The 25,000-nt window shown below is 44.5% G+C and overlaps 13 protein-coding genes across 13 annotated transcripts; 7 read left to right on the top strand and 6 right to left on the bottom strand.

The window, feature by feature from the left end:
• Window positions 1-708: 708 nt before the first annotated feature.
• Window positions 709-2,733, top strand: PUMCH_004345 (uncharacterized protein; the record flags this gene model as incomplete). Its single annotated transcript, XM_063023283.1, has 1 exon — window positions 709-2,733. The coding sequence occupies one exon, from the start codon at window positions 709-711 to the stop codon at window positions 2,731-2,733; it is 2,025 nt and encodes a 674-aa protein (XP_062879353.1).
• Window positions 2,734-4,334: 1,601 nt separating this feature from the next.
• Window positions 4,335-5,885, bottom strand: PUMCH_004344 (uncharacterized protein; the record flags this gene model as incomplete). The annotated part of the gene is made up of 1 exon (XM_063023282.1): window positions 4,335-5,885. One exon carries the CDS (start codon window positions 5,883-5,885, stop codon window positions 4,335-4,337), a length of 1,551 nt encoding a protein of 516 aa, XP_062879352.1.
• A 1,700-nt stretch (window positions 5,886-7,585) lies between these two features.
• PUMCH_004343 (uncharacterized protein) lies at window positions 7,586-8,998 on the top strand (the record flags this gene model as incomplete). Its single annotated transcript, XM_063023281.1, has 1 exon — window positions 7,586-8,998. One exon carries the CDS (start codon window positions 7,586-7,588, stop codon window positions 8,996-8,998), a length of 1,413 nt encoding a protein of 470 aa, XP_062879351.1.
• A 656-nt stretch (window positions 8,999-9,654) lies between these two features.
• On the top strand, window positions 9,655-10,185 carry PUMCH_004342 (uncharacterized protein; the record flags this gene model as incomplete). The annotated part of the gene is made up of 1 exon (XM_063023280.1): window positions 9,655-10,185. The coding sequence occupies one exon, from the start codon at window positions 9,655-9,657 to the stop codon at window positions 10,183-10,185; it is 531 nt and encodes a 176-aa protein (XP_062879350.1).
• A 6-nt stretch (window positions 10,186-10,191) lies between these two features.
• Window positions 10,192-10,530, bottom strand: PUMCH_004341 (uncharacterized protein; the record flags this gene model as incomplete). Its single annotated transcript, XM_063023279.1, has 1 exon — window positions 10,192-10,530. The coding sequence occupies one exon, from the start codon at window positions 10,528-10,530 to the stop codon at window positions 10,192-10,194; it is 339 nt and encodes a 112-aa protein (XP_062879349.1).
• A 348-nt stretch (window positions 10,531-10,878) lies between these two features.
• Window positions 10,879-11,946, top strand: PUMCH_004340 (uncharacterized protein; the record flags this gene model as incomplete). The annotated part of the gene is made up of 1 exon (XM_063023278.1): window positions 10,879-11,946. One exon carries the CDS (start codon window positions 10,879-10,881, stop codon window positions 11,944-11,946), a length of 1,068 nt encoding a protein of 355 aa, XP_062879348.1.
• A 559-nt stretch (window positions 11,947-12,505) lies between these two features.
• Window positions 12,506-13,420, top strand: PUMCH_004339 (uncharacterized protein; the record flags this gene model as incomplete). Its single annotated transcript, XM_063023277.1, has 1 exon — window positions 12,506-13,420. The coding sequence occupies one exon, from the start codon at window positions 12,506-12,508 to the stop codon at window positions 13,418-13,420; it is 915 nt and encodes a 304-aa protein (XP_062879347.1).
• A 212-nt stretch (window positions 13,421-13,632) lies between these two features.
• PUMCH_004338 (uncharacterized protein) lies at window positions 13,633-14,568 on the bottom strand (the record flags this gene model as incomplete). The annotated part of the gene is made up of 1 exon (XM_063023276.1): window positions 13,633-14,568. One exon carries the CDS (start codon window positions 14,566-14,568, stop codon window positions 13,633-13,635), a length of 936 nt encoding a protein of 311 aa, XP_062879346.1.
• Window positions 14,569-14,785: 217 nt separating this feature from the next.
• Window positions 14,786-15,649, bottom strand: PUMCH_004337 (uncharacterized protein; the record flags this gene model as incomplete). Its single annotated transcript, XM_063023275.1, has 1 exon — window positions 14,786-15,649. The coding sequence occupies one exon, from the start codon at window positions 15,647-15,649 to the stop codon at window positions 14,786-14,788; it is 864 nt and encodes a 287-aa protein (XP_062879345.1).
• Window positions 15,650-16,159: 510 nt separating this feature from the next.
• On the top strand, window positions 16,160-17,143 carry PUMCH_004336 (uncharacterized protein; the record flags this gene model as incomplete). Its single annotated transcript, XM_063023274.1, has 1 exon — window positions 16,160-17,143. One exon carries the CDS (start codon window positions 16,160-16,162, stop codon window positions 17,141-17,143), a length of 984 nt encoding a protein of 327 aa, XP_062879344.1.
• An 864-nt stretch (window positions 17,144-18,007) lies between these two features.
• On the top strand, window positions 18,008-18,955 carry PUMCH_004335 (uncharacterized protein; the record flags this gene model as incomplete). Its single annotated transcript, XM_063023273.1, has 1 exon — window positions 18,008-18,955. The coding sequence occupies one exon, from the start codon at window positions 18,008-18,010 to the stop codon at window positions 18,953-18,955; it is 948 nt and encodes a 315-aa protein (XP_062879343.1).
• Window positions 18,956-18,978: 23 nt separating this feature from the next.
• On the bottom strand, window positions 18,979-20,742 carry PUMCH_004334 (uncharacterized protein; the record flags this gene model as incomplete). The annotated part of the gene is made up of 1 exon (XM_063023272.1): window positions 18,979-20,742. One exon carries the CDS (start codon window positions 20,740-20,742, stop codon window positions 18,979-18,981), a length of 1,764 nt encoding a protein of 587 aa, XP_062879342.1.
• Window positions 20,743-20,970: 228 nt separating this feature from the next.
• PUMCH_004333 (uncharacterized protein) lies at window positions 20,971-23,739 on the bottom strand (the record flags this gene model as incomplete). Its single annotated transcript, XM_063023271.1, has 1 exon — window positions 20,971-23,739. The coding sequence occupies one exon, from the start codon at window positions 23,737-23,739 to the stop codon at window positions 20,971-20,973; it is 2,769 nt and encodes a 922-aa protein (XP_062879341.1).
• Between the last annotated feature and the right edge of the window lie 1,261 nt (window positions 23,740-25,000).

Genomic DNA, 25,000 nt, shown 5'->3' with positions numbered 1-25,000 from the left:
CATTCATTATCTCCAAACACATCGTTCCCAGATATCCATAATCTCGATAATGTTTTGGTCAAAAATAGACGATATTTTTTTCTCTGCATTCCCAGACCATTCACATTTCCAAGGCCAATTCCGTACGGACGCTGGTGACCTCATCAACGTGGCTAAACCCAAACAGTGCACGGCACGTTTTCCAGAAACGTGGAGATGGCCAACGGTTTAAGGTCCGTTAAATTGTCTTGTTCAAGATATCTAGTCAATCGTGTTTTTTTTTATTATTTTTTTTGTATCAAAAAATCAGAAATTCTCAATAGACTTCCCTTCTATTAATTCTCCCTTCACTAGTCCTCATTGTAACCACTACATAGCCCTTGTGTACCATCATCGTTCCTCATCACAGCAACACGTTCTATCCCACAGACATTGCTCTAGCACAGAATCGAGAAAAAATCTTGGCCCCTGAAACATAACAACACCCGCATCCATCATTGTACCCCTTTCACTTCTTCTGGTGTTCTTTTGTTTTCGACATTGGTGTGTTTCAGATTTCCCCAAACACATTTAATCCACTCTGCAGCCCGCAACCCACAGCACATCTTCTAGCGAGAACATATAAAGGCAAGCCTGTGCCCACCCTATTTTGTTCGCTTGTACCTCTTTCTTGTTTGCTTGTAGAGATCTCATGAGAGGTTCCCATACATCACTCGTATCATCGCTGCCATGATGGAGAACGCCACCAACTCTAACAAAACGGACGAGGAGGTTCCTGTAGTTACTGGCCGTAAGGCCGCCAGATCCTTGAGATTGTTTCTCGGCGATGGCCATACGTTTGACTCGTCGATGGTCGACAGCCAGGCTGCAGATCATCCATTGACAACAGAGACGATCTCGCAGTTGTCCCCCGATCCCGAAACACACTCTGCGCTTCCTATGCTCGAGCCTGTGTCGCTGGCCACATACTTCCCGCATACTCCCTTGAAGAATCTCCCCAAGGCTGCCACCCCAGATGCCGCTCCAGATAATGCTGCCCTCCAACATTTAACCGCAGACGTAGAATTCGAGCGCGATCTGAAGGGGGAGCTCACAAACATAAAGAAACATCTGCATGACTGGAGTACTAAAGCCCTGGAGACTCCTCAGATCGATATCGCCAATGCTCCCACGCAATCATCACAACAAGCCAGTGAAATATATCCCTTGACAGTCGAACTACGGCCTTTCAAGAATAAAGTAGGTGGTCATACCGCAATTTTCCGTTTCAGTAAGAAGGCTGTATGTAAAGCTCTTGTTAACAGAGAGAATGTGTGGTACGAGGCAGTGGAGCGGAAGCACTTGAACCTTCTCAAATTCATGCCCAAATACATTGGGGTTTTGAATGTAAGATACTCGAGTGTTGTTCGAGAAGAAGAATTCACACCCAAAATTGGCCCTGTAGAGGAGCCCTTCGACGATACTCCTGAGTATGCCGCTGACATATCAGCCGTAGACGATTTGGAACAAGGCTTAGAGAACCAACATCTAAGCAGATCGAGCGGAAAGCCTTACAAGAGCTCAAGCAACCCGCATCTTCGAAGACCATCCTTTCCGGGTTATCAAGCGCTACGAGGTGTAAGTCGCGAGGACCCACCTCCAGAAGTCCTTCTAGATGATAACAGACACATAATTCCTGATTTACTCTGGAGGCATTACTCTACTAGCGCACCTAATGCCAACACTCTCAAGTCTGCATCTCTGAACTCAATGGACTTTCCCGAGAATGCACACGATCGCAGCATAGGTGCTACCTCCGTGAACACCGATTTACAAGCCCAGGTTATTCAAGAAGTGTTCGTTCCACAAACTCGTAAACATGAAGACATTTTTGAAATGGAGGACGATGTAAACGAACATCTGTCAGATTCCAAAGAAGAGCTTCAAAATCCAGTACTTCGGAAGCATACGAGATTTGAGCGTTTCATTCTACTTGAGGACTTGACCGCTGACATGAGCAAACCCTGTGTGCTAGACCTAAAAATGGGAACCAGACAATATGGTGTCGACGCGTCAGATTCCAAACAAGCATCACAGAGAAAAAAGTGCTCTCTCACCTCTTCCAAGGAGCTAGGCACTCGGGTTTGTGGCTTGCAAGTTTGGAATAGGGCAACACACAAATACTTCATGAAAGACAAGTACTTCGGAAGGCGTTTAAAGAGTGGACCGCCATTTGCGAAGGCTCTCACGAAATTCCTTTATGATGGCATGTCGGGATACTCGATCATTTGCAAAATTCCGCTGATCATCAGCCTCTTGCGAGAACTTTACAGCTATTTCCAGGACTTGAAGGGTTATCGTATGTACGGCTCGTCAATTCTTCTCATGTATGATGGTGCTCTTCCCGCGTCAGAGGCGGAAATCAAAATTCACATTATTGATTTTGCACAGAGTGTGATTGGCGACGACGTTGATTACCACAATTACAAGAAGCCGCCAAGATTCCCTGATTATTCTGACATGGGCTACCTCAAGGGATTACGGTCACTCATTCTATATTTCAAGTGCATTTTTAAGATTGTCTCCGGCAGTCTGTACGATGATATCGGTGATGACATGGATGCATTTTTGAAAAATGCAGAAACGTTGCACGCAGCTACTAGTTTTACTGGAAGCTTCGCTGAAAACGACGAGGAGGAGATAAATTCAGTTATTGAAGGGGATCCATTTGACGTCTTTGCACATTACCACGACTCGGCTGTGACATCAGACTAAAATCAAGAAACATAGCATTCACATAATATTTAGCATTGATAATCTAATCGAAAAGAATTAACAAAAACAAGAAACACTACACGGAAACTTACTCAGTCTCTAAAATACAGGTTGGTTCTTTATTGAGGAAATATATGCATCCCAAAAGTAAATACGCCCCGAAGATACAATTTAATTCACAGAAACCAAGGGATTACGATCACGGACAATATTACGATTGGTGTCATCAGTGGGTCAGAATCCACACGCTTAGTCGGCTTGTCTTCTGGCAATCTTCTTGGCGTGGGTCTTGTGGGTACCGAAGATCTTCTTGTCTCTGTTCTTCTTTTGCTTTCTTTGTTGTCTGGATGGCTTCTCAACCTTCTCAGCCAAACCGTATCTGACCAATCTGTAGGCTGGCTCGAATCTCTTGGCGTCAGCAACGGATTGGTAGATCAAACCGAAACCGGTAGACTTTCCACCACCGAATTGGGTTCTGAAACCGAAGACGGAGACGGCGTCCTTGTCGGCCTTGTACAACTCAGACAATCTCTCTCTCAACTCGTCCTTGGAGACGTTGGCTCTGTTTGGGTGCAAGACGTCGATGACGAATTGTCTTCTGGCCAACAAAGGGTTGGTGATAACCTTTCTAGTTCTGATAGTAACAGAGTCACTCTGGTTGTTAGTAAAGTGCCTGGAAATGGACGGAGTACGGGAGGAGTTTAGGTCATAACTGGTTGGTTTCTTCTGTTCATTATGCATTTGGATCTGGCGAGGGCTTCCATATTTGTTGTTGATTTGGTGAGGTTTTATGTGGTTGTGCAAATTTTCAGAACCAGTAATGGGCAATCATATTCCATGCAGCAGGGTCGCAAGTGGTCGATATCTGTTATGAACTCTCGGAAACGGTCTCCTAGTGTGGATGCAATAGCTTCAACGTTGTGTCACATACCATCTTGCCAATTTCGGTGATAGTTTTAGTACGAGAAGAAAGAAAAATTTTGTGAGTAGAGTTAGCGTTGATGGTGCGCGCCTGGGTGCAGGAGACAGGAATTCTAGGGCAGACCACAGTCACTATAGTCACGTGAGCGCAGACTATCTAGCGAGTGGGGGACATTTTAGTCGATGGGAGATGAAACTATGAAAGATCTTGCTAGGTGTTTTTGGCTAAATTGAATTTCGAGGGTCGCTTGAAAAATTTCGTTCTCTTTTCTACTTTTTCTGTTGTTGGTGGAGAAAGCTATATTGGTCCCTCTGTACACCTGACAAAATTGGCTGCGAAACATGCCTTGAATTACTGGCTAGTCTGTATCATACCTTTACAATCTTAAACTTCGGGAGTTAATTTTTGAATTTAGGTCAGATTTTTCAGAGAGAGTGCAAGATAATATAAATACCGTTTTTTAGTGTCTGTTCCTTGGTCTGGTTGTCTTAACACCGATTGTGCTTGTGGCTATTGTAGTATTGGTAACTCACTCTATTCGAACGAATTACATTATTACCTCTCAGCTCTTTGATCGCAAATTCTCTTGAGGAAATGGCTCATTTACAGGGTTTACTAGTCATAAATATTGGCTTATATTAAGCATAAATAGCATAAATCATTTTGAAGGGATCGTAACTTAGACGTGGATAGCTTGTCTGACAGCCTTGACTTGGAGGTAGTTGTTGAAGACCTCAGAACCCATCTCTCTACCCATACCGGAAGAACCGAAACCACCGAATGGAACAGATTGGTGGAAGTCGTTGTAGGTGTTAACCCAGACAGTACCAGCTCTGATTCTTCTGGCGACATCAATACAGGTGTTGGTGTTGGTGGATTGAATACCAGCAGCCAAACCGTACTCGGTGTTGTTAGCCAATCTGACAGCATCGTCAGCGTCCTTGAACTTGTGGACAGTGATGACTGGGCCGAAAATCTCCTCCTTGACAATCTTCATGTCCTCAGTAACGTCACCAAAGACAGTTGGCTTGATGAAGAAACCCTTCTCGGAAGCCTTCTCACCACCGGTCAACAAAGTAGCACCCTCGGACTTACCAGCCTCAATGTAGCTCATGATCTTGGTGAATTGATTCAAGGAGTTTTGAGCACCTTGCAAGACGGACTCGTCGAATGGGTTACCGACCTTAACAGCCTCGGCAGCAGCAACAAACTTCTTGACAAACTCATCGTAGATGTTCTCTTGGACGTAAAGACGGGAACCAGCACAGCAGACCTCACCAGAGTTGTAGAAAATACCAGTGATAACGTTGTTAACAGCAATGTCCAAGTCGGCGTCACCGAAGATGATGTGAGGAGACTTACCACCCAATTCCAAAGTAACCTTCTTCAAAGTTTGAGCGGCTCTAGCCATGATGTGCTTACCAGTAGCAGTAGAACCAGTGAAAGCAACCTTCTTAATGGTTGGGTGGTCAAGGATAGCGTTACCAGTGATCTTACCGAAACCGTTGACGACGTTCAAAACACCAGGTGGGAGAACGTTGTTCTCTTGGATCAATTTACAAAGGTACAAAGCAGACAATGGGGTGGTTTCAGAAGTTTTCAAGACAATGGTGTTGTTGGTGGCGATAGCTGGACCGACCTTCCAAGTGAACATCAACAATGGGAAGTTCCATGGAATGATTTGACCACAAACACCCAATGGTTCCTTTCTGGTGTAAGAGAAGTGGGAGTCACCGGTCTCAATGAGGGAACCGTTGAACTTGTCAGCGTAACCTGCGGAGGATCTGAAACAGCCAACAGACAAGGCAACGTCACCTCTGGAGTTCATCAAGGACTTACCGTTGTCCAAAGCCTCAATGTGGGCGAAGGTCTCGGCGTTCTCCTCAATCAAGTCAGCGATCTTGTTCAAGGCCTTGGCACGCACAGCTGGGTCGGCGCCGGACCAGCCACCGTCGAAAGCAGCCTGTGCGGCTGAAACAGCAGAGTCGACATCCTCCTCTCTGGCCTCGTAGACGTGAGTGATCTCCTCCTCAGTGGATGGGGAGATGACCTCGAAGGTCTTCTTTTGGGCTGGAGTGACGAACTCGTTGTTGATGAACAAACCGGTTGGTTGCTCGTAGGTAACACCGTTTGGCAAGGTGATTGGAACAGACAATGGCAAGTTGGAGTACATTCTTGCGATGACTGGGGTCAATCTCTTGGAAGATTGAACGACAGATCTCTTAAGCATAGTGAATTTTTTTGTTTTTCAGCGGCGAGGGCGATAAATTAATAGATAATAAAGATGATTAACGGATCTAATCAAAGTCTCTGAGGTGGAGTAGACAAGGTCTGCTGGAGAGAGGTGATCGAAGCGGTAAAGATAGAGAAGAAAAAAGTGAGACTTCAGGTGGAATTGAGCTCTTATTTATAATTTTGCGGCTGCATTTTTCGGTGTGGGGGCCATGTGGACTAGTCCCCTCACTGATGTAGGTGTTAGAGGTGGTAATTAGGAGTCAAAGTGCGAGTTGCAGCTAACTCCGAGAGGGGCCCACGGTGTTTAGACAGGCCGCACATAGCGGTCGGCCTGCGGCGAAAACGCCGTTTCGTTTTCTTAGTGAGACAGAACAAGACGAGGAATAAACTTTCGGTTTGCAATTGACCATGCTTCATAAAATGGCTCTTAACATATTTGTTTGAGTGTGTGGCCCTGGGGCCTAAACAGCAATTTATCCGACTGCAACCTGGATAGAGCTCGTATATGCACCATTTCTATGGCGAGATGCAAGAGATAAGGTAGCCTAACTGTGGCCGGAGATTTTGGGCCTATACGATCGTACGATGCAAATAGGATACATGGAAGATTGCAAATTGCAAAATTCGCTTTCGTCCATTTGTTGGTAAACTCCATAAACTCCATTTCCTCTGCGGAGTATGGGTTTTGGGTCCTTCAGTACGCGCTCTGCAGAATCTGGGGAATGGCCTATCACCGAGGATCTGAGGCCTGGTTTGGGAAGCTTCATGTATACGCGGGACGCACTATGAGAGAATAACCTACACAACCACCATCGAATTAATAATCACCGAGACCGCATCTTATGGGATGGAAAATTATTGAAAATTGAAAAGTTTAGCGGGACAGGCTGTAAAAATCAATGTAATTGAAGAAGTAAACTGATTGATTGGATAGGCCGTGTCTGGAACTACAAACCGAGCAAGTAGCATAATAAGGTAATGGTAGAGAATGTAGGTATAGAACAATTATCTTTCTTGTTTTATTTATTGATTTATTTCATTTATTTTCTTTGTGTTGTCTTGTGTGTAATCCATCCTTACGCAAGAACATCACCGACCTTAGGGCTTCAGAGAACCCATCGGCGAGCTCCTACATTAGGTCCGAAATAAAAAGAGAGGAGATGCCGCCGTTTGCGGACCACGCCCTATCGAGAAGTCCGGGCTTAAATGCACGTCCGTCTTGATTCTTGACAGCTGGCGCTAAACGCCGACCAATGCTCATCCCAACGGTTTAGCAAACGCTCGAACGTTGACACAAGAGTAAGACAAATTTGGTCTCGGACGTAAGGAAAAGAGCGAATGTGAGACAATTGATATATTTCGTTGAAAAACTTTCATAAAAATCCCAATTTTGGCTTGATCTGTAGACATGTGGCATGCACACGAATAGTTGGGGGCCGCGAATACATAGAGGCCGCGAATATCCGGGTTTTGAAATTTCCCCTCTACCGTCATTACAACTCCGATGAACTTGAGATAAAAATGATGAATTATCTGACTGTCGCTTTGAATAACACTTTGAAATCAAAATATGAATTAAATTGAGGTCATTAAAGAATAGAATATTGTACTTCTTTCTCGAGTCTCAGATCTCTTGTGCTTACTCCCCGGCCGACTCTACCTCATCTCATCGCTACCCCAGATTCTGCCACAACCATGTCTCAAACCACATGGTTGAGAGGTCCCGTATGTGGAGTCGACAATTGTCGATCGAGGCTTTACCGACTGGCAGCAGGAAGAAAATTCTGCCAGTTTGGTCATGTTATGGAGGGAAATTTGGAGTTCGAGGATGATGATGGAGAATCATATACACAAACAAAAAGATTGAACATTCAGCTTACCGACACTGGATTTGGATCTCGATCGCAAGCCTCTGCTACTCCAGTGGCGTCAAACCTCGCTCTGACGAGACTGGAGCGTCTTCATGGTGACTCTGGTAAAATCTTTGTGTTCAAATGTCTTCAATGTGTGCTACAGAAAATCACTCCCAGAATCGTCGATCATCTTTATCTGGGACTTGGGGCAGAGAAAGTGATGTCTATTCATAAGAACCTTCTCAACACCGTTCGGCTTATGTGGATCAGATTAGTGAAGCGGGTGTTCACATCAAAATTACCTACCATTATCGACTTATACTCGATAGTATACCTTTCACTTCGACTGCTAAATGAGGCGCCCATAAATATAGCTGCTTATTTGTTCATGATGAAGGAGAATAAGGCACCCTTCATAAATGCCACTCTGTTGCTACCGGCGAGTATGATCAAGACCATGCCGCTGCCTTCCTCATACATCATGTTGACCCCCACCGCCGTACCTCTTGAGGATCAATTTTACCGGAATATCCTTAAATGGACGCATAATCTTGAGATTGTTGCCGTCGGTGCCACATCTGCCGACTGCTTTCATTACCAGGCGTTCGTGTTGTTCACCGATCTTGGTATTCCACAAGCAGCATCGCTTTTGTATTTGTACCACGAATTGGTATGGAAAGTGACCGACGGAGTGTTCAAACAAGGATTCAATGGGCTGGTTGTCGGCGCCGAAATCCAAGCCATATCAGTCATGTCGTTTGTACTCAGCGTCTATTTCAGGTGCTTTCCAGAAATAATAGACCCCAAAGAGATGCGCTTGAAGTCACAAGCAAGTGCTCCTTATTTTGACGATAAATTGCATAGAATGAGCGCGCGGGAAGTGTTCAGCCTCTCAGATGACGAAATTCAACAGTATTGCGACTGGGTATACGATAATGTCGTGGCCTCTAAATACAAGGAGTCACAGGACCACTCCTCTGAGCTCAAAATGGGTCCCATGGACAAGAAACTCTTCAAAATATTCCCCTTCGAGCGAAATACTCACAGCACAGACTCTTCAGTTGTCCCCGATAACACTACCTTGGAGCTTCATCCCAACACCCTCACCAAGACAGACCTCGCAGGCGTCAAGTCTCGTCTACAAGAACTCTTCTGTCTGAAATTTGGCCTCAAAGAGAACACATACCTCCTCAACTACCGGAGATTCGAGCTCGTTCTCTTCCGTGTATTGAGGGCAGAGAAGGCCTTTAGCTAGCTAGAACTCATCAAAATTTAAGAAAACGAAACTATGATCGGCAGAATTTTTCAGTTAAGATTTAGTTAATATTATCATTTATTCCATTTCTCCACCGTAATTCCATTTCTCCACCCACATTCCTTCAGATATCATAACCATCTGATACGTAAATGAACTAAATGCAACAGAAACTGCCGTTCTCACCTAGAGATGAGAGTGACTCTCCGGGTCCAGAGCAAAAAGGCTCAAACCCTCAAACCCCAAATCTCGCTTTTTCCAGAGAAAACACCCCATATTTAGGAGATGAAGACCATCTAAACCAAAGTAATGGAGGTAGCGCCGCCACTTCGGATACAGAGCATTCTGGCGAAGAAGCACCAAAACCTAGTACACTAGATATTTCCCGAGCAAAGTTGAAAAGACCCCTGGATGCTCCTGTCAAAAGAGAATACAAGAAGAAGGCTTATCCCAAATTGCTCGAGAAGCTGTGGATCCCTCTAGATCGAGAAGCGCTCAGTTCATTTGAAGAACTCAGTAAAAACGCAGTCAAGAAGGTGATAGAGCGACTCGCAGACTCGTCCAACCGCCAGGCGAAAGCAGCCGAGACCGAGCGGGTATTGGCGGGCCATTGGACCAGTGACCTGGCGTTGAAATCCTTTACTGCACGTCTCAAAATGACAAGACTACCTCTGTTACGGTCGCTCCAAATTAGAGCGCGGGACTCGCTGGACGAGACCTTCAAGGCTCTAGACCCAGAGGTGGTGAGACAGAGACAGAAGATGCTCGAGGCACATTTACGAGCTGAGCTCAAGGAACTCGCGAAATTGGAGGCATACTACACTTCGACTGAAAAACAGATGCTGCGGGACCGAGAAGGTTTGGTAGAGCTCAAAGAAACGGCCACAAGGACTCAGCGGCACTACAAAGAAGTGATCTCCGAGAACAGGGAAAAGTACAAGCTACAACAGGCAGAGGGACTGGAACATAAAAATATTCTGTTAGTTAAGGAGTTGATTGACGTCGACAAGAGCTACGAAACCAGCGGCGCTGTCTTCCATCCCGACACCGATCCAGAGGTCAGTGCTCTTCTCCAGCAAATCCAAGGCGGGTTTGCAGCGGTCAAGTTGCCGTTTTCGAAAATGCACGAGTATCTCGAGCATCTCAGTATTTTAGAGCAGCAGATCCATGCCAATGGGCATGTTTGAGGTGCATCAATTGGCATACACCCAGAAGACTGTCAAGACACGGACGGGCTCTCCGGGAATCTGAACAGTAAGCGAGCCATCCTTTTCCGAATCCCACACTGCTGCGACTGACGACTTCAAGCTGAGATCTGCGTCCAAATCTCCAGGAATCTGAGCTTCGGTTACCAGCACCAAGAATTTATACCTCGAATCCTTCTTAGAAAGGGTCTCAGCGATGGATTGCGCCCATTGATTGGACGAGGACGATGACTCGACACTCGCATTCTGTTGAACGAGCCCCGCCAAATACTCCGCGTCAATGGGCGTCTCTTTCGACTGCAATTGTGTACCTATTTCCACACTCATGTTGGTAGTATGTAGTAGGGATCAGTTGGACCAGGGAGTGTACAGTATTGGAAAATGAGGGTGTGTATCGAACTCAGATAAAGAGATGCATCGAACGTAGCAGTTTCCAATTGAAGAACCGGAAAAATTTTGAACCAGAACAAAAGAACACCCCCATAACGGTTTTCGGACGGACCGAAAAAGCCGCCGGATCAAAAAAACATCCGACGATTTTGCTTTCCCTTCGATCAACTACGTCACTGCTGCCTATTTCTCCGCGTTATCTCCGACGCGTACTACTGCTTACACTATTTGTATGCCCTTCGCACATCCACTTTCTTCCCTACCACACCTACATGAACCTGAGCCATGGGACTATTCACTAAGAGCTCTCTGACTGCCAACAGCGTGGCTGCCCAAGACGACTCTGCGTCCATGACCTCGGTTAATACCGGAGGATCGGCCTCATCGAAGAAGGGTTTGATCCGATGCACGGAACCATTCAAACATCCGATCAACCCAACCAAAGCTCCAACTTTCGACTTGAGTGCCGAGCAGGAAGCAAAGTATATCGAGGTGCTTGAACACTTCAAGGAGTACATCAAAAAAGATATTCCAGTCAATGACTCTCTGAACGCTGCAAAGGTGCCCATTACTCGTGCCGAGATGGCTTGGCTCACGAAAGAGTGTTTCTTGCGCTATTTGCGTGCCACCAAGTGGAATGTTGCTGCTGCAATCAAGAGAATCGAAGAGACCATTATCTGGAGAAGAACCTTCGGCGTGGTGAATATCGAAGGTCACACAGACACATTGAAACTACTCACGCCAGATGTGGTCGAGGCCGAAAACCTCACCGGCAAAAACCTCATTTTGGGTTTCGACATGGATAACAGACCGTGCATGTATCTCCGTAACGGATACCAGAACACTGCTGCGTCGATCCGCCAGGTACAGCACTTGGTGTTCATGTTGGAGCGAGTAATAGACTTCATGCCCGCGGGCCAGGATACTCTTGCCCTTTTGATCGACTTTAAAGCTGCTCCCGCGCATTTGAATCTCTCCGCCAGGTTTCCCTCCTTGAGCATTTCCAAACAAGTATTGCATATCCTCCAAAATCACTACCCCGAGCGGTTGGGACGTGGACTCTTCACAAACATCCCTTGGATTGGATACACCTTTTTCAAAGTCGTCGGTCCATTCATCGATCCATACACTAGACTGAAGACCATTTACGACCAGCCCTTCCAGAACTTCGTTCCTAAAGAGCAACTAGACAAAGAGTTCAATGGTATGTTGGACTTCGAATATGTCCATGAGGACTACTGGCCGAAAATGTTGTCGATTGCGGAAGAGAAGGCTGCTGTGGTGAACAGTAACTTCGATAAGTTGGGAGGAGGAATAGGTCTAAGCGAATACGACCTCAAGTCACCCGTGTAAATAGTTTGAACCACACAAAAGGACCGTTAGCAGGCCGACTTCATTCAACTCTTCCAGAAACAGATCACCCGTCATCTTCAACGAGAGTGTGTGGGAATCATTCAAATAGCCCATTTCTCACCGAGTGAGATCTATTCACATAAGCCAATCATCCAAGAACGCAAAACTTCTGCAATCTCACTATGCACAAAAAGAAGCTTCACGAGCCACCTAATATTGAGTAGAACTAGCAAATGTGAGGTACAACATGCGAGTTCAACAAAGGCAAAACATGTCTCTTGGCTGCAAATGCATCTTCTATGGACGTGTTGTTATATGCTGGTGGTTTCTAAGTGATAATATTTTCCACTGGTGGAGTGTCTCGAAGCCTTCGAGACTATCTAAGAACAAAAAACTAGACACAAACCAATATCCAATTGGAGAAGCAACTCAAATATGATACATACAGTAAAAACAGTTCGGAATCGTCATCCATTATATAGCACGCAAGTACAAATTTCTGTAATTTTCAAATCTCCTCCCTCATAATCTCACTGTACCCTTAATACATCTACAACCAATGTACTCTCTCACCTTCATCTCCCACGTGGACAGTCTTTCGTCGCAAGACCACGCAGATATTGAAAGCTTCGTCACATCGAAACTCAATGTGACGGTGGTGTCCAAAAAACAGCTTTCTCCGGAGAGAGTGGTGGATTACTTGGTTCAAACTAACGTTCCAGATATGATCGTTTCTATGATCAAAAGAGAACGCGAGGAGAACAAGCCGGCCTACGATATCATTTTCCAAGTTGCAGAAGAAAGAAAAAACAAGAAGTTGTTCATTTTCGACATGGACTCGACGCTTATCTACCAAGAGGTGATCGAGCTCATTGCAGCCTACGCCGATATCGAAGATAAGGTTGCTGAGATCACGGAGAGAGCCATGAATGGTGAGTTGGACTTCAACGAGTCTTTGAGCGCCAGGGTGATGCTCTTAAAGGGTATCGATGCCACCACGCTTTGGGATGAGTTGAAGGAGAAGCTTCAGGTGACCAACGGTGCACCACAGCTCTGTAAGGCTTTGAAGAAGTTGGGAGTAGTGATGGGAGTCTGTTCTGGAGGTTTCATTCCATTGGCTAGCCACATCAAAGAACAGTTGGGCTTGGACTATGCATATGCCAATACCTTAGGTGTAGATGACGAGTGCCGTTTGGACGGTACGACCATTGGGTACGTTGTTAATGGCGATAAGAAGGCAGAGCTCCTTCTCGAAATTGCAGCCAAGCATGGTATCGATCCTAAGACTGCCGTCGCTGTTGGTGACGGTGCTAACGATTTGAAGATGATGAGCGTGGGTGGCTGGGGTGTGGCTTGGAATGCTAAGCCAAAGGTCCAGAATGAGGCTCCGTGCTGCTTGAATTCCAAGTCTTTGGAGGATATCTTGTACATTATGGGATACACCCAGAGTGAGATTGCTTCATTGACGAGCTGAAGAGGGCAGATGATAGAAGAATTAATAGACTACAACGATAACATTTAGAGAATTTCTGTAGTCTAGGCATGAAATACTATTGAAATGAAAGGTCGGTCTGTTCTACTTACAGAGGTGATTTTAATTCTTATATGGAGAAGCAGAACCACCACCCAAAATTGAGCGAAGTTCAACGGCAAATTCACATTATGCATGAAGTTAAGTGGATGGACCTATTGATCTTCGGGCTCAACGAACCCACGAATTATTCCCTTAGCGACGCCAACAATGCCGTTGAATAACAAAACCTCGTGGCCAACCAAAAGCTCAGACACATGTATTTTATCTTCGAATATTAGGCCCTTGGCAAGTAGCATGTGTCTGGTTACACCACAGAGACACCCGGAAGATAGAGGGGGGGTTGCAAATGACCCATCCTTCAACTCAACAGCGACATTGAATATCAGTCCCTCCATAACCTCGTCGGAGCTATTAATGAGAAGAACTTCCTCTAAAGCGGACTTCCCCGGAAGACATCTCTTTCTGGCCCTGTTGTAGACATCCCGTTTGGTAGTCTTGAATGACGTAAATGGGGAGGGAAACACAGAGGTCATATCGACGTACAAGTCATAAATCAATTCTTTAGGGTAATTTTCACTCAACCCGATAAATAAGTTGGTTCTCACGGGCGTCTCATGTAGTTCCACTTTCACATCTCCATCAATGGTCACTAAAAGACGGACTTTGAGAGGGTTTGCGGTCAGAACATTGCCCTTCATGAAGGCGTCACGGATGCTTTCAAATATTATCTTGCCATCCACTTCTACGGAGTCATCTTCCTTTGATACATCCTTCTTTCTGCCCTTTGTTTCCTCATTACTTTCTGAATCCAATTTGAAATTGTGAAAGAAATCTAGCGTGACTTGAAGTCTCTTCATGTGTATTTCCCAAAGGAAAAACATCTTTGTTGTCAATTTTTCTGGCAGTTCAGCCTTGCTTTTGGTGATAAGAGGGTCATATCTAATGGTGGACAAAACCTCGAACGAAGTAGTATCACATGTAATATTTGGCAATTCACGCACTTCGAATGTGTTTGATTTAGTGTCTAGCTCTATATTGAGTGCACCATAGTCCGGAACAGTGCCCGCTTCTACTTTCAATATCTCCATTGTAGTATAGATTGAGTAAGAGGTGAGTGATTAGATAAGCCGGAAATGGAAGGTAATTATGTGAACAGCTGATATTCAGAAAAATTATGATTGTGTGGAAGTGATTTGATGCTAATTCCGTGAAATGGAGCAGATAATTACTACGCCCAGATGCCTATAAGTATCCTCTATTATAAATCTATGGTCGCTATGGCCGCTGTGTAGTCGCTTAGATAGCCTAGTATGGACGGAACCGCTTCTTTTCACGCATCGTGCGGATTCTCTCTTGGTCCTGCTTGAATTTACGCAACAAGTCGTTCATCTCTGCCTTTTTACGTTCTCTGAGCTGGAATCGGTAGAAGTCCTCCTTCTCCTTCTTCTTGATCTTCTGCTTGGCGTTCTCCAGGCCTACGGTTTGTGCGAATTTCTGGCGGCCCAAGATACCCGCCTTGGTCTTTCTGTGCGAGCCCACCACGAGAGTGAATCCATCTTCATCGACGATCTCGGTCTGGTTCTTGATCTCATCGCGAGATTCCTGCTCGGCACGGTTGAAGTCTGCGAGCGCACTCGATACAGATTTGGACAATGTTGCATTGTCGTAAACTTGAGCCTTGAGCACAGATAATAGATATTGCGAGCCAAGTGTGGGCATTGGCCAGTTGGTGGTTTTCTTATCGGAAGAGCACTTCTTCAACGAGTTGAAGGCGAGCTGCAAAGACGCTTTGTCGATGAAGGTGACGATACCACAGTTCTTGGGAAGCTTCAGTCCCACATCCTGTTCGATGCTGTCGCTTTTATAGTCCAAGTCACTGGTGAGCTTAGTGAGATCAAAGTACGCCTCTTCCCTCGAGTTGGTCAAAATGCTGGGGATGTACTTCTCCACGGTGGCACCAATAGCAACCTGCTGGAAGTATTTTTTTAAAAGAGGCATGTTGGTCTCGATGGGAAGATTGAACATGAACAACAGTCTTCCGCTGATGTTGTGAGGATCCTGCGCTGGTTTGGCCTCGTGTTTTCTGAAATAGACATGGTGCTTGCCGGCGCTTTCCGGTAGTCTAACTTTGAGAATATGGAAGCCCTTGATTTCTGTGGTGGCGGACATTGTGCTTCGGAGATAGCAGTATGGAGTAATGGAGCTGAGGATGAGATGCTCTTCGCTTGTGGAAATGTGCGGGCAGAACACGAAATGGAAAAATAATAAGATGGGTATGAAATTTGAATACGGAATGCGGAAATATTTCTCGGAAATTCAAGGCGATATATTTTGTGGCTTGGAATACAGTTGGATGTTCCTTAGGTTTAGTTGTCGCCTATTGCAGACATGACTAAGAAGTGAGGAACCAAGAGCGAGCTCAGCTGAAAAAAAGTACGGATTTAGGATATTTCAATGATTATTAACTCACGAAATTGCTACTTAATTGTTATTTATACTTCAAATGACACAAATGTATAGGGGGACATTTTTAGCTCCTAAGAAAGGATCAAAATGCTTCGTCCAATTAACAAAATAAATCTAAAAAATTTCAAAGAGCAAGAGAACGCAAAATTCTCACATATATTTCCAAAAATCGTTATATAATAAATTATATCTTCTGAGTGAAACTCAGTCCGAATGTCAGTAGGTGTATTCATCAAAGTCAAACCTACTCATTTAGCTTGTGGTGCAAATCGCAGTATAGTAATCAAGGAAATTGGCAAAAAAGTATTCAAACAAGAATTTAAACAACAATCCCCCTCGAAAGTGATGAATTCTTCCAATTCTGATTTGGCGCTTGACCTTAAAGGCCATGACAAGGTCTGCACTACAACTAACGAAGCGGCTCACAATTTCTCTGAAGTAGAAGCAGATTCAGAGTCTGAAATGATGCCTATTAGACCGGTATCATTCAAAAAAGCAGAAAAAGCTTCCGGTGGTGTTGGTGTCTGTGAGAACACCTCCGCCTCGACCAATGATGGCAGAACCAATTTGGTTGAAAAAGAAATTGCCTTCTGGAAATATATCGCTAAGATATGTGCGCACGATGTTCTCTTCCCTGGTGAAGATAAACCAATTGATATTTCAGTAGACCACTATCCACAACATTCTTGGTGGCTCGAGTTGGTTGCTTCCGTCAATTTGTCAACTCAAAACCTTTCCGAGAGCTCAAAGTTCCCTTACTACAAGGGAATGGAGCAAATCAGAAACATATTGTTGCCCGTGTTCAGTGGATTTGAAAAATCTCACCGGCGCATAACAACTGGGTTGCGGGAAATGAATTATCCGAAGTTTATGTATTTTGATGAGAATTCAGACAAATGGGTAATAAGTCTTCAAGAGTATGAGCTTAAGTTCGCCGAAAAGCAGTGCGAGATCATTGCCGTCATATCCAATACCGCTGAAGTCTATGCAAAGAGAGCTCTTCAAAAGACATACGATCATTTCGTGCGCCGCAACGAGCATTGGTGCAGACAGACCAAATGGTACTACGAGAATGTCTGCCAAGGTGTTTGGTACGCTATTTACTACAGATACTATTCGTGGAGCGAACAGATCGAGATGTGGTTCTACGAGTTGCTTGACTATGTAGAAGTTGGGTGGAACAATCTAGTAAGGTGAGCTTGTTCCAAATGATAAGTGTTTGAGGCTCTGATACATACTCCTCCTGGCTCTTTTCGTTGTGTTTAAGTATTCGGTAGTAATTTTAATGTGTCTTTCAATACATCAAAATATGATTTCGCAGTTACTGACACTTGGAAGTGCAATCCGGCATTCCTGATGATCAGCACTTTCTGTTCGGCTATTTTCTCAGCTCTTCGACGTTGAGTTTAAAATCTTATCCGGATCTTAATCTATAAATTTTGCAGTATTACTTTTTACATCTAGCCAATCCAGTTCGGCTATGTCGGTGATAGTTGGACGGGCCATAATCTCAAGCACCAAAATCTGCTTGATGAACTTCAACAGCGCATTGGTTACCACATATACACCTACAAGTTATTTCGTTCTATTCAATAAGGAGGCTAGAATGCAAATGCGGTCGGTGATACTTCTCTCTCGAGTGAGTGGATCTTTCTGATATTCTGATGAGTAGGCAGCGAACCACATCAGTCCATATATATTTATGAAGTCTGCTCAAAATAGAATTCTACTGAGAATTTTCGAATCCGAAATGGCAATTATCTTGAAGATATGGCTTTTCATAGGCGACGATGGAGTGACTCTTCTGAACTAGCACTTGGTACCACACAATCGCTTCTCAAGGACTACAAAAATTGAACAAAAATTGAATACTCATCCAGCGTTAATCATTCAAGAAAAAATATCCACAACACCTAATCTCAAAAAATTCAATCTTTGTTTATTTGTGTTTCTCGATCTGGGGTAAGGTAAACATTGCGTACCACAATCACATTGAAGTAAACCACAAAAGACAAAGTACCGGTCTTGGTCAAATAGGCACTAAAAAATCATCAAATCATAATGGAATTGATGGGCCGTCGAAAAGACGACATCGAGGAGTTCCTCGAGCTGCCAGACCCAACCAGTCGATACAGTAATTTCTTGTATCTACGATACATGATCTTTGCCGAGGGACTCGGAATACCGGAGGGTTATGATCATTGCCCGTATAGACCCTATGTATGGTCCGTTCTCTGTGAGGTTCCACTCTATCCTACCAAACAGTACTTGAAGTTGGTGTCTACCATAAAAGACAAGCTATCTCCTGAGCTCTACCAAAAGATCCGAAATGACACTTTCCGGACGTTGAAAAACGATCAAATGTTTCACCTGAAAGTTTCGGAGGAAGCGTTGATCCGTATTCTAGCGGCCATTGCAATCACCATTCCTAATAAGGCTCGCTACGTTCAGGGAATGAACGTTTTGCTAGCGCCAATTGCATACACGTACTACCGGAGTGAACCACAGGCATTTGCTGTTCTACATCATTTGGTGACGAAACAGATCCCGCTCTATATCACTCCCAACTTGGATGGAGTCCATACAGCTCTGAGTTTAGTGGACCTAGTCTTGCGTATAATAGATCCAGAGCTCAGCCAATTTCTTGACTCAAAGCTTTTGAAAGCAGAAATCTATGCTTTTCCTTCGATCTTGACTTTGTGCACCTGTACTCCTCCCCTCAGCTCCTTGTTCAGACTTTGGGATTTTATGTTCGCCTACGGCACCCATCTAAATATTCTCTTTATTGTCGCACAGTTGAAAATCAACCGCTCTGTCATTCTTCGCTCTCCACAACCGATGAGAATCCTTCGAAATTTCCCCAATCTTGATGAAGAGAATATCATAAAGCTGAGTCTTTTGATAATTAAAAAACTACCCAAAGAGGTCTATGATTTAATTGTGAGACATGGCTTTGATCCAGAGGTACCCTATGAGCTAAAATCATATCTAGCTAGCCAGAGACGCTGAGCTTTCCATGTATTGCGTTTGTGTTAGAATATACCCTTTAGATAATCCTGGTGATTGAAAAATGCACAAATGATAGTTCTGTCGTTGTAGCAACGCCCAGCCATGCCCATGAGAGCCTTGAGGGCCGTGCTTTCATCTTCGTATTCAATAAATATTTTTCCAATTCCTGGTTGTCTCTCGATACTTGTTCCAGGGATAATTGGCAAGTCTGGCTGTGGAATATGCATGGAGACAACCTTTCCAAATTTAGAAGCTTCCTCTTTCACGTCTTCTTTGACAAAATTCATGGTTTCTTTTGAAGCGTAGTCGGCTGCAGTGAGAATGTTGACTAATTCAATGACTTTCTCCTTAGCATGAAATTGCACAAACTTATTTCTCACGAGGCCCTTCAATGTATTGAGCTCAATGAAGCAATCCTGAACGCTCGTTAGAAGCTTGCCGCCTTCTGAGAATTCGAGGCACAGAAAGAATGCCTTCTCCACCATCGGTAGCTCATTAATCTTCTCAACATATTCCCTGGTCCCTTTGACTGTCGCAACGACATCTGGAAATTTTTCGTTGTTCATGTAGAATTCAACGAAAGCGATTCCGAGAGCTTCTTTGGTTCCAATTTCACGGAGCAATTTGAACGCCCTAAGTGGCGCAATCTCATTCAAAGCGTCTTGTAAGTTGGTTTCTGTTGTCTCCTTGTCAATGAGAAGCGACAATTTGCATGGACTGTCGACAACATCGAAGACAAGTTCCTTAGACTGCCTGTCTTTGGGTGGTAGACATTGAACAACGTATTCCTGAGGCCGTGCTAAGTTGAGGATCATGTCAAAGTCGTCATTTCTGTCTTCTACCTCCAAATCACGTCCCAGAACAGTTTTTCCATTGAGACACAAACATAAGGTGGCAGCAGAAGGGCTTTTGAACTCACAAATTACTGTTCCATGAGCCCGAGATATTTCTGTACGCTTAATGTTGTCATCCAAACTAATTCCTGGGAGCTCAGCGAGGCGAAGAAACTTGTTGATGTACTGTGCCAACTTCAGAGGTGATACTTTCTGCAAGTCTACGTCTTTGACCAAAACAATCCGCGAGGCCCGGGAATCTATTGGGTCAATCTTCAGATGTGCCTTCAAGACATCATCCGGAATATTGCCTGATTTCATGAGATCTTCCAACTTTGTCTCCCCTGAACTTTGTGCAGTTGGAAGCTGGAAATATCCACTGAGTTTCGCTCTCTGCGCCGTGACATTCTCAAATGCCTTTGGCTTCTCGCCCCATCTACTGGACTTCAAAGGGAATGTTTTAAGAGTTGGGAATTCTAGTAAGTGAATGAGTTTCTTTTCATATCGTTCAAACAAAGCCTCCTCAGAGAGGTTTTGCGGCAGCTCTTGATGGCCATGCCTTCTGTTTCTGGACGGACTTTGGCCCCGAGAATCTTCGTTCCGGTAGCCGCGCCCATCGTCGTTTCTATTCGCCCTTCCCCGATATCCGTCTCTCTCGTTGAATCCTCTTCCTCTTCCATTATCTCTTTGGTCATATCTACCACGAGAGCTGTTGCGGTAGGAATCGCCGTATCTATCGTATTCCGAACTTCTATAGTTATCTCTGGAGCTTTCTCCATACGAGCCATTGTATGGTGCATCACGTGGCGGCATGGGGGACCTTCTTCGAGAGTATCCTTGGTTGTACTGGCGGATATCTCCTCTGGTGTCTCTTATGCGCTCTCCATTTTGCGACGGGTGGTCTGAACGACGCGACTGATCATTGTGATTTCTACTGTTTGACTCTGAATTCATAATGTGAAGAGAGAGTCTGAATAGACGATCTTTAGTAGAGATGAGATTCCGAAATGTGGAGTAGGATGAGGCAGCTACACAAATGATCCGACCACGAAATCCTCCTTTGTAAATTGATTAATCTTTTTTTTCTTAATTGAATTGAGGCAAAATATACTGATTTTTAAAAATTTACTGTCATCTTTCTTCTATTATTCAACTTAACTATATTCTTGTGGTTTGGCAGTATCAAAGCTCATCATGATCAACATCGGTAGCTTTAGGGGTGCTCTCGGGCTCAGCGGAGCTCTGTTCGTCGGCAGAATCGGGAGTAGTGCCATTTAATTTTTGGTCTTTCAACTCGAGGGGAGTACCGTTTTGAGACTCTCCAGCAGTGCTGTTAGCAGCCTTGGAAGCAGCTTCTTCTTTTTTCTTTAATCTAAACTCCTTCTGGGCTTGTCTCTTTTTGAGTTTATCGAGCTTTGTCATCAAATACTCAAGACGTTCTTCGTGCTTCTTCTGTAAAGATACTACATCATCCATCATCTTGTAGATCAAAGAAGTAACACCCTCACTGGCCTCGAACAATTCTTCTTTTGCTAAGGCTTGGAACTTTTTGGAGGAAAGGTTTACTATCTTGCGAAGCGTCTCCAAGGCCTTCTGGAAGTCATCGAAATGACCACCCAAAGCCATGGCCTTCTTGGATTTCAGACCATAGATCTTGGTCAAGACCTTGTCATCCTCGGCCTGGTAGTCAAATCCTCCATCATGATATTGCTTCTTGATGTCAGCCAATTGCGTGTTGTATTCCTGCAAATACTTCTCTACCTGAGAGGAGACAGATTGACCTTCGTCGTACATCTTCTTCAATTCTGGCAAGCTCAAATTAGCCTCTACCATTTTGTGAACCCGACTCAAAGCTTCTTTTTTGCCGACAAGGATAACCTTCTTGAACTCGATATCTTCAAAAGTTGCTTCATCAGATTCATACTCCAACCACTCAATAATTTCAGAAACCAAGGACTTAGCGGTTTCGAGATCATCCTCGCCGGTCTCAGCCATCAAGTCGTCATAGTTGTCCTCAACAAAGGAGCGCAAGCCGTAACACAAGCTTTCTAATTCATTTTTTCTTTCCTGAAGAGCTATTTTCTCCTCATCCTTAGCCCTGAGTTTACGCAAGCTCACGGATATAGCTTTCTTTTCGGTGGAATTCAAAGGACGCAAGTTTGCATAGTGGGAATCAGAAACTGGTACATTTACCTGGGTTCTTGGCTTTGGCTTAGTGAAGTTCAAAAAACTATCATCGTGCACTGGCAGCTCTTTCAGATCATCGACCTTAGTGCTGTTTGACTTCTCGGAGTTTGTTGTCGAAGACAGGGCTGAAGAGTCCTTCTTTTTGGGGCATCTAAGAGTCACTTCACTGAGAGAGAAGATTTTGTTCTGATCAATTTCAAATACACCAACAACAGAGATATCTTTGGACGAGCATTTGAGAGAGTCCGCCTTCTTCGTAACATTTGGGAGACTGTAAGTCTGGAAAAGGGCGCTATTCTCATAGAGGGAGACGTTTATTTCATCGTTCAACCCACCAAGGACAATTTCGGTTTTGTTTCCTGATTCAGATCCCTTGGCGAAAACCAATTGAAGTTGATCTGAGTTGTTAATGGAAATCTCGAAATTACTGAAGATTCTGTCCTTCAAAATAATATCAGGAGTGCCAGAGGTCATCTTTAATTGATAAGCCCTGATGGTAGTGCCTAGAGCACATGCTTCGTCTGTGTTGACAACTTTAGAGATCTTTTCGTCGCCACCGAGCAAGGCTACCAACTGCTTTTGAATGAATGGGGTTCTGGTGGAGCCACCGTTCAAAATGACAGAGTCAATGCTCGAAATGGAAACCTTCTCGGAAGTAGCTTGGTTCAACGCATCGATAATTGGTTTGATGGCACGCTCGGCTGCGTCTGAGGAGTAATCTTCAAACTCTTGTCTGGTGATAGCAGCCTTGAAATCTTTATCATTGTAGAAACTCTCCAAGGAAACTCTTGTGTCAGAGTTTGCTGACAACACAGTCTTGGCTTTCTCCGAAGTCTCGATCAAACGGGCAATCAATTTGGGAGGCAAGACAGTAGAGTCGTCCAAGCCAAATTGACTCAAGAACTTCGGGTAGAGGATATCGTAGACATTGTGAGTCAAGAGCTCACCACCAAAAGAGGCATCAAAGCCGAACGATTCAATCTCAACACCCACCGTCTTGTTCTTGTAAGGAGTGTAGGAGAAAAGAGTTGCCGTTGTGGAGCCAGCGCCAACATCGTAAATAACATGGTATGACTTCTTTTCGTCATATTCTTCAGGCGTGAACTTTCTTCCGGAAACGTAAGCCAATGCAGCAGCGACACCCTCATCTACGAGTCCTAGAATAGTAGAATACTCTCCCAATTGGAGAGCATCAAGATACGCCAAGCGGGTCACCTGGTCTGCGTATGGAGGAACAGACACAGCCACGTCGTCAGCCACAGACCGAGCCTGCGGATGCGAATCCAACGCTTTGAGCACACGCAGCTTGAGGTTGTTCAAGGACATACCCATGAGCTCCTCCACAGAGAACGAGTAGCTCTGGGGCGCCGTACCCAACTGGAGCATGACGGAATTATTTCTATCGGCGTCGCCTACCACTTGGACGCCCGGATGATGTTTTATATAGTGTCTAACTGCATCGTCAGAGACGTCTTTGCCCAACAAAGCCTTCAAGTTCGAAGCACAGGAGGCTGGAAAACGGGTGCAAAGAGACCCGATCTGAGCTCCATACAATCTCTCCGCATCCTTCAAGTCCAGACCCTCCACCGAGGGCTTGATGTAGAGTGTGGATGCGTCCTTTCTTTTCCCTTCGTCTGTGAAGATCACGTCGAATGCTATGCCCGGCGCGACCATTATTGCTTTTGTGAATTGGTGGCCGAGGTCAATGCCCACAATGGCACATTGCGCGAGGGCAAAGAGGCTACATAGAGAGAGCAATCTCATTGTAGATGTGAATAAGGTGTATTTTTCAGATCGGTGTGTCAAAGTATGGAGTGCGAGAGTCTGCAGGAGGGCCACCTGGCAGAAGGATCAGAGTTCGATATGGTTCTACGAACTGCACTTTTTTTTCATATTAGTCTATGATGAGAGATAGATATTCCTGAGAAAGTATTGGCTGGGATATCTTTTGGTATGGAAGAGGCCGTTCGCCGAGGTCGAGGGAGCCTGGTTCACGTAGCTGTGCTTGCTTCTAGAAGCACAAACCATCCTCCGCTTTTGAAGCCACAAGTCATTATTTTTTGGTAATTTTCGATTTTCTGTCTGTCGTTTAAAGATTCTTGTTACTCATCTTGTTTTTTCTGTCGTTTGAAGATTCTTGTCATTTATTGATGCATAGATTCACAGAGTTGACTATGTCTGGTTCTTAATGGTGTACAATGTGAAGATCATGCATGGGTCATGAGGTCTTATAAAACCACCAACAAAGCTTTCGGATTTCATCTAACAAAAATTCGTACAAAAATTCGATCAGGTTTGAATTGTCATTGTACACAACTCCAAGTCGTGCACCTTTTAGACAAGAATAGAACCAAGCGCCTAGAAAAAGAAAACTAGAAGAATCTTGGCTTGAAGATTTCTCTGAATGAAGTCTCTTTCTAGTTATTTCTCGAGATGGAGCTGCTTGATCCTTGGTCACCCACTAAATTGGCTGCAAAAATCAGTCACGTGACGAGACTACCAGTTGGAGATGTAAGTTCCGAAAGGATATAAACCCTAGAACGGACACTTCTGATCCCACTTACTCATGCTGATCTCAACAAGTCTTCGTCGATGAGTTCCACCGTAAGACCAACATGACAAAGATAACAAATTAACTTCCAAGAATTGTAATTGGATGAATTTACTCAGTCAATCTGATGATAGCCAAATTCCTTAATCAATATAACAGGTCTAGCTCTGAAGAGCACAGACGGCTGGGATACAACGGTAAATCAGAAATGCTTAAAGCCGTAATCAAAGTTTAATGAGTAAACCCATAAGTTTCTCGATATTCTGCAAATGGTTCATAATTTCGTCTTCTTCTCTTTAACTATTGCAACAAGGTCGCATCGAGTGTGCATGGGTTGCAGTTTCGGAGATAGCCGAGGCCCCATCTCATCTGGCAAAAACCAAGATCATTTCTGTTGCGATAGATTGGGATGAACAACATGGAAAAAAAGTTTATGAGTTTTAGAAAGGAAAGGTAGGATGGTCGATTTTTTTT

This window comes from Australozyma saopauloensis, chromosome 5 (assembly GCF_035610405.1).
Source record: "Australozyma saopauloensis chromosome 5, complete sequence".
In the NCBI taxonomy this organism is placed as follows: Eukaryota; Fungi; Ascomycota; class Pichiomycetes; order Serinales; family Metschnikowiaceae; genus Australozyma; species Australozyma saopauloensis.
This window is presented reverse-complemented; position numbering and strand designations above follow the sequence as displayed.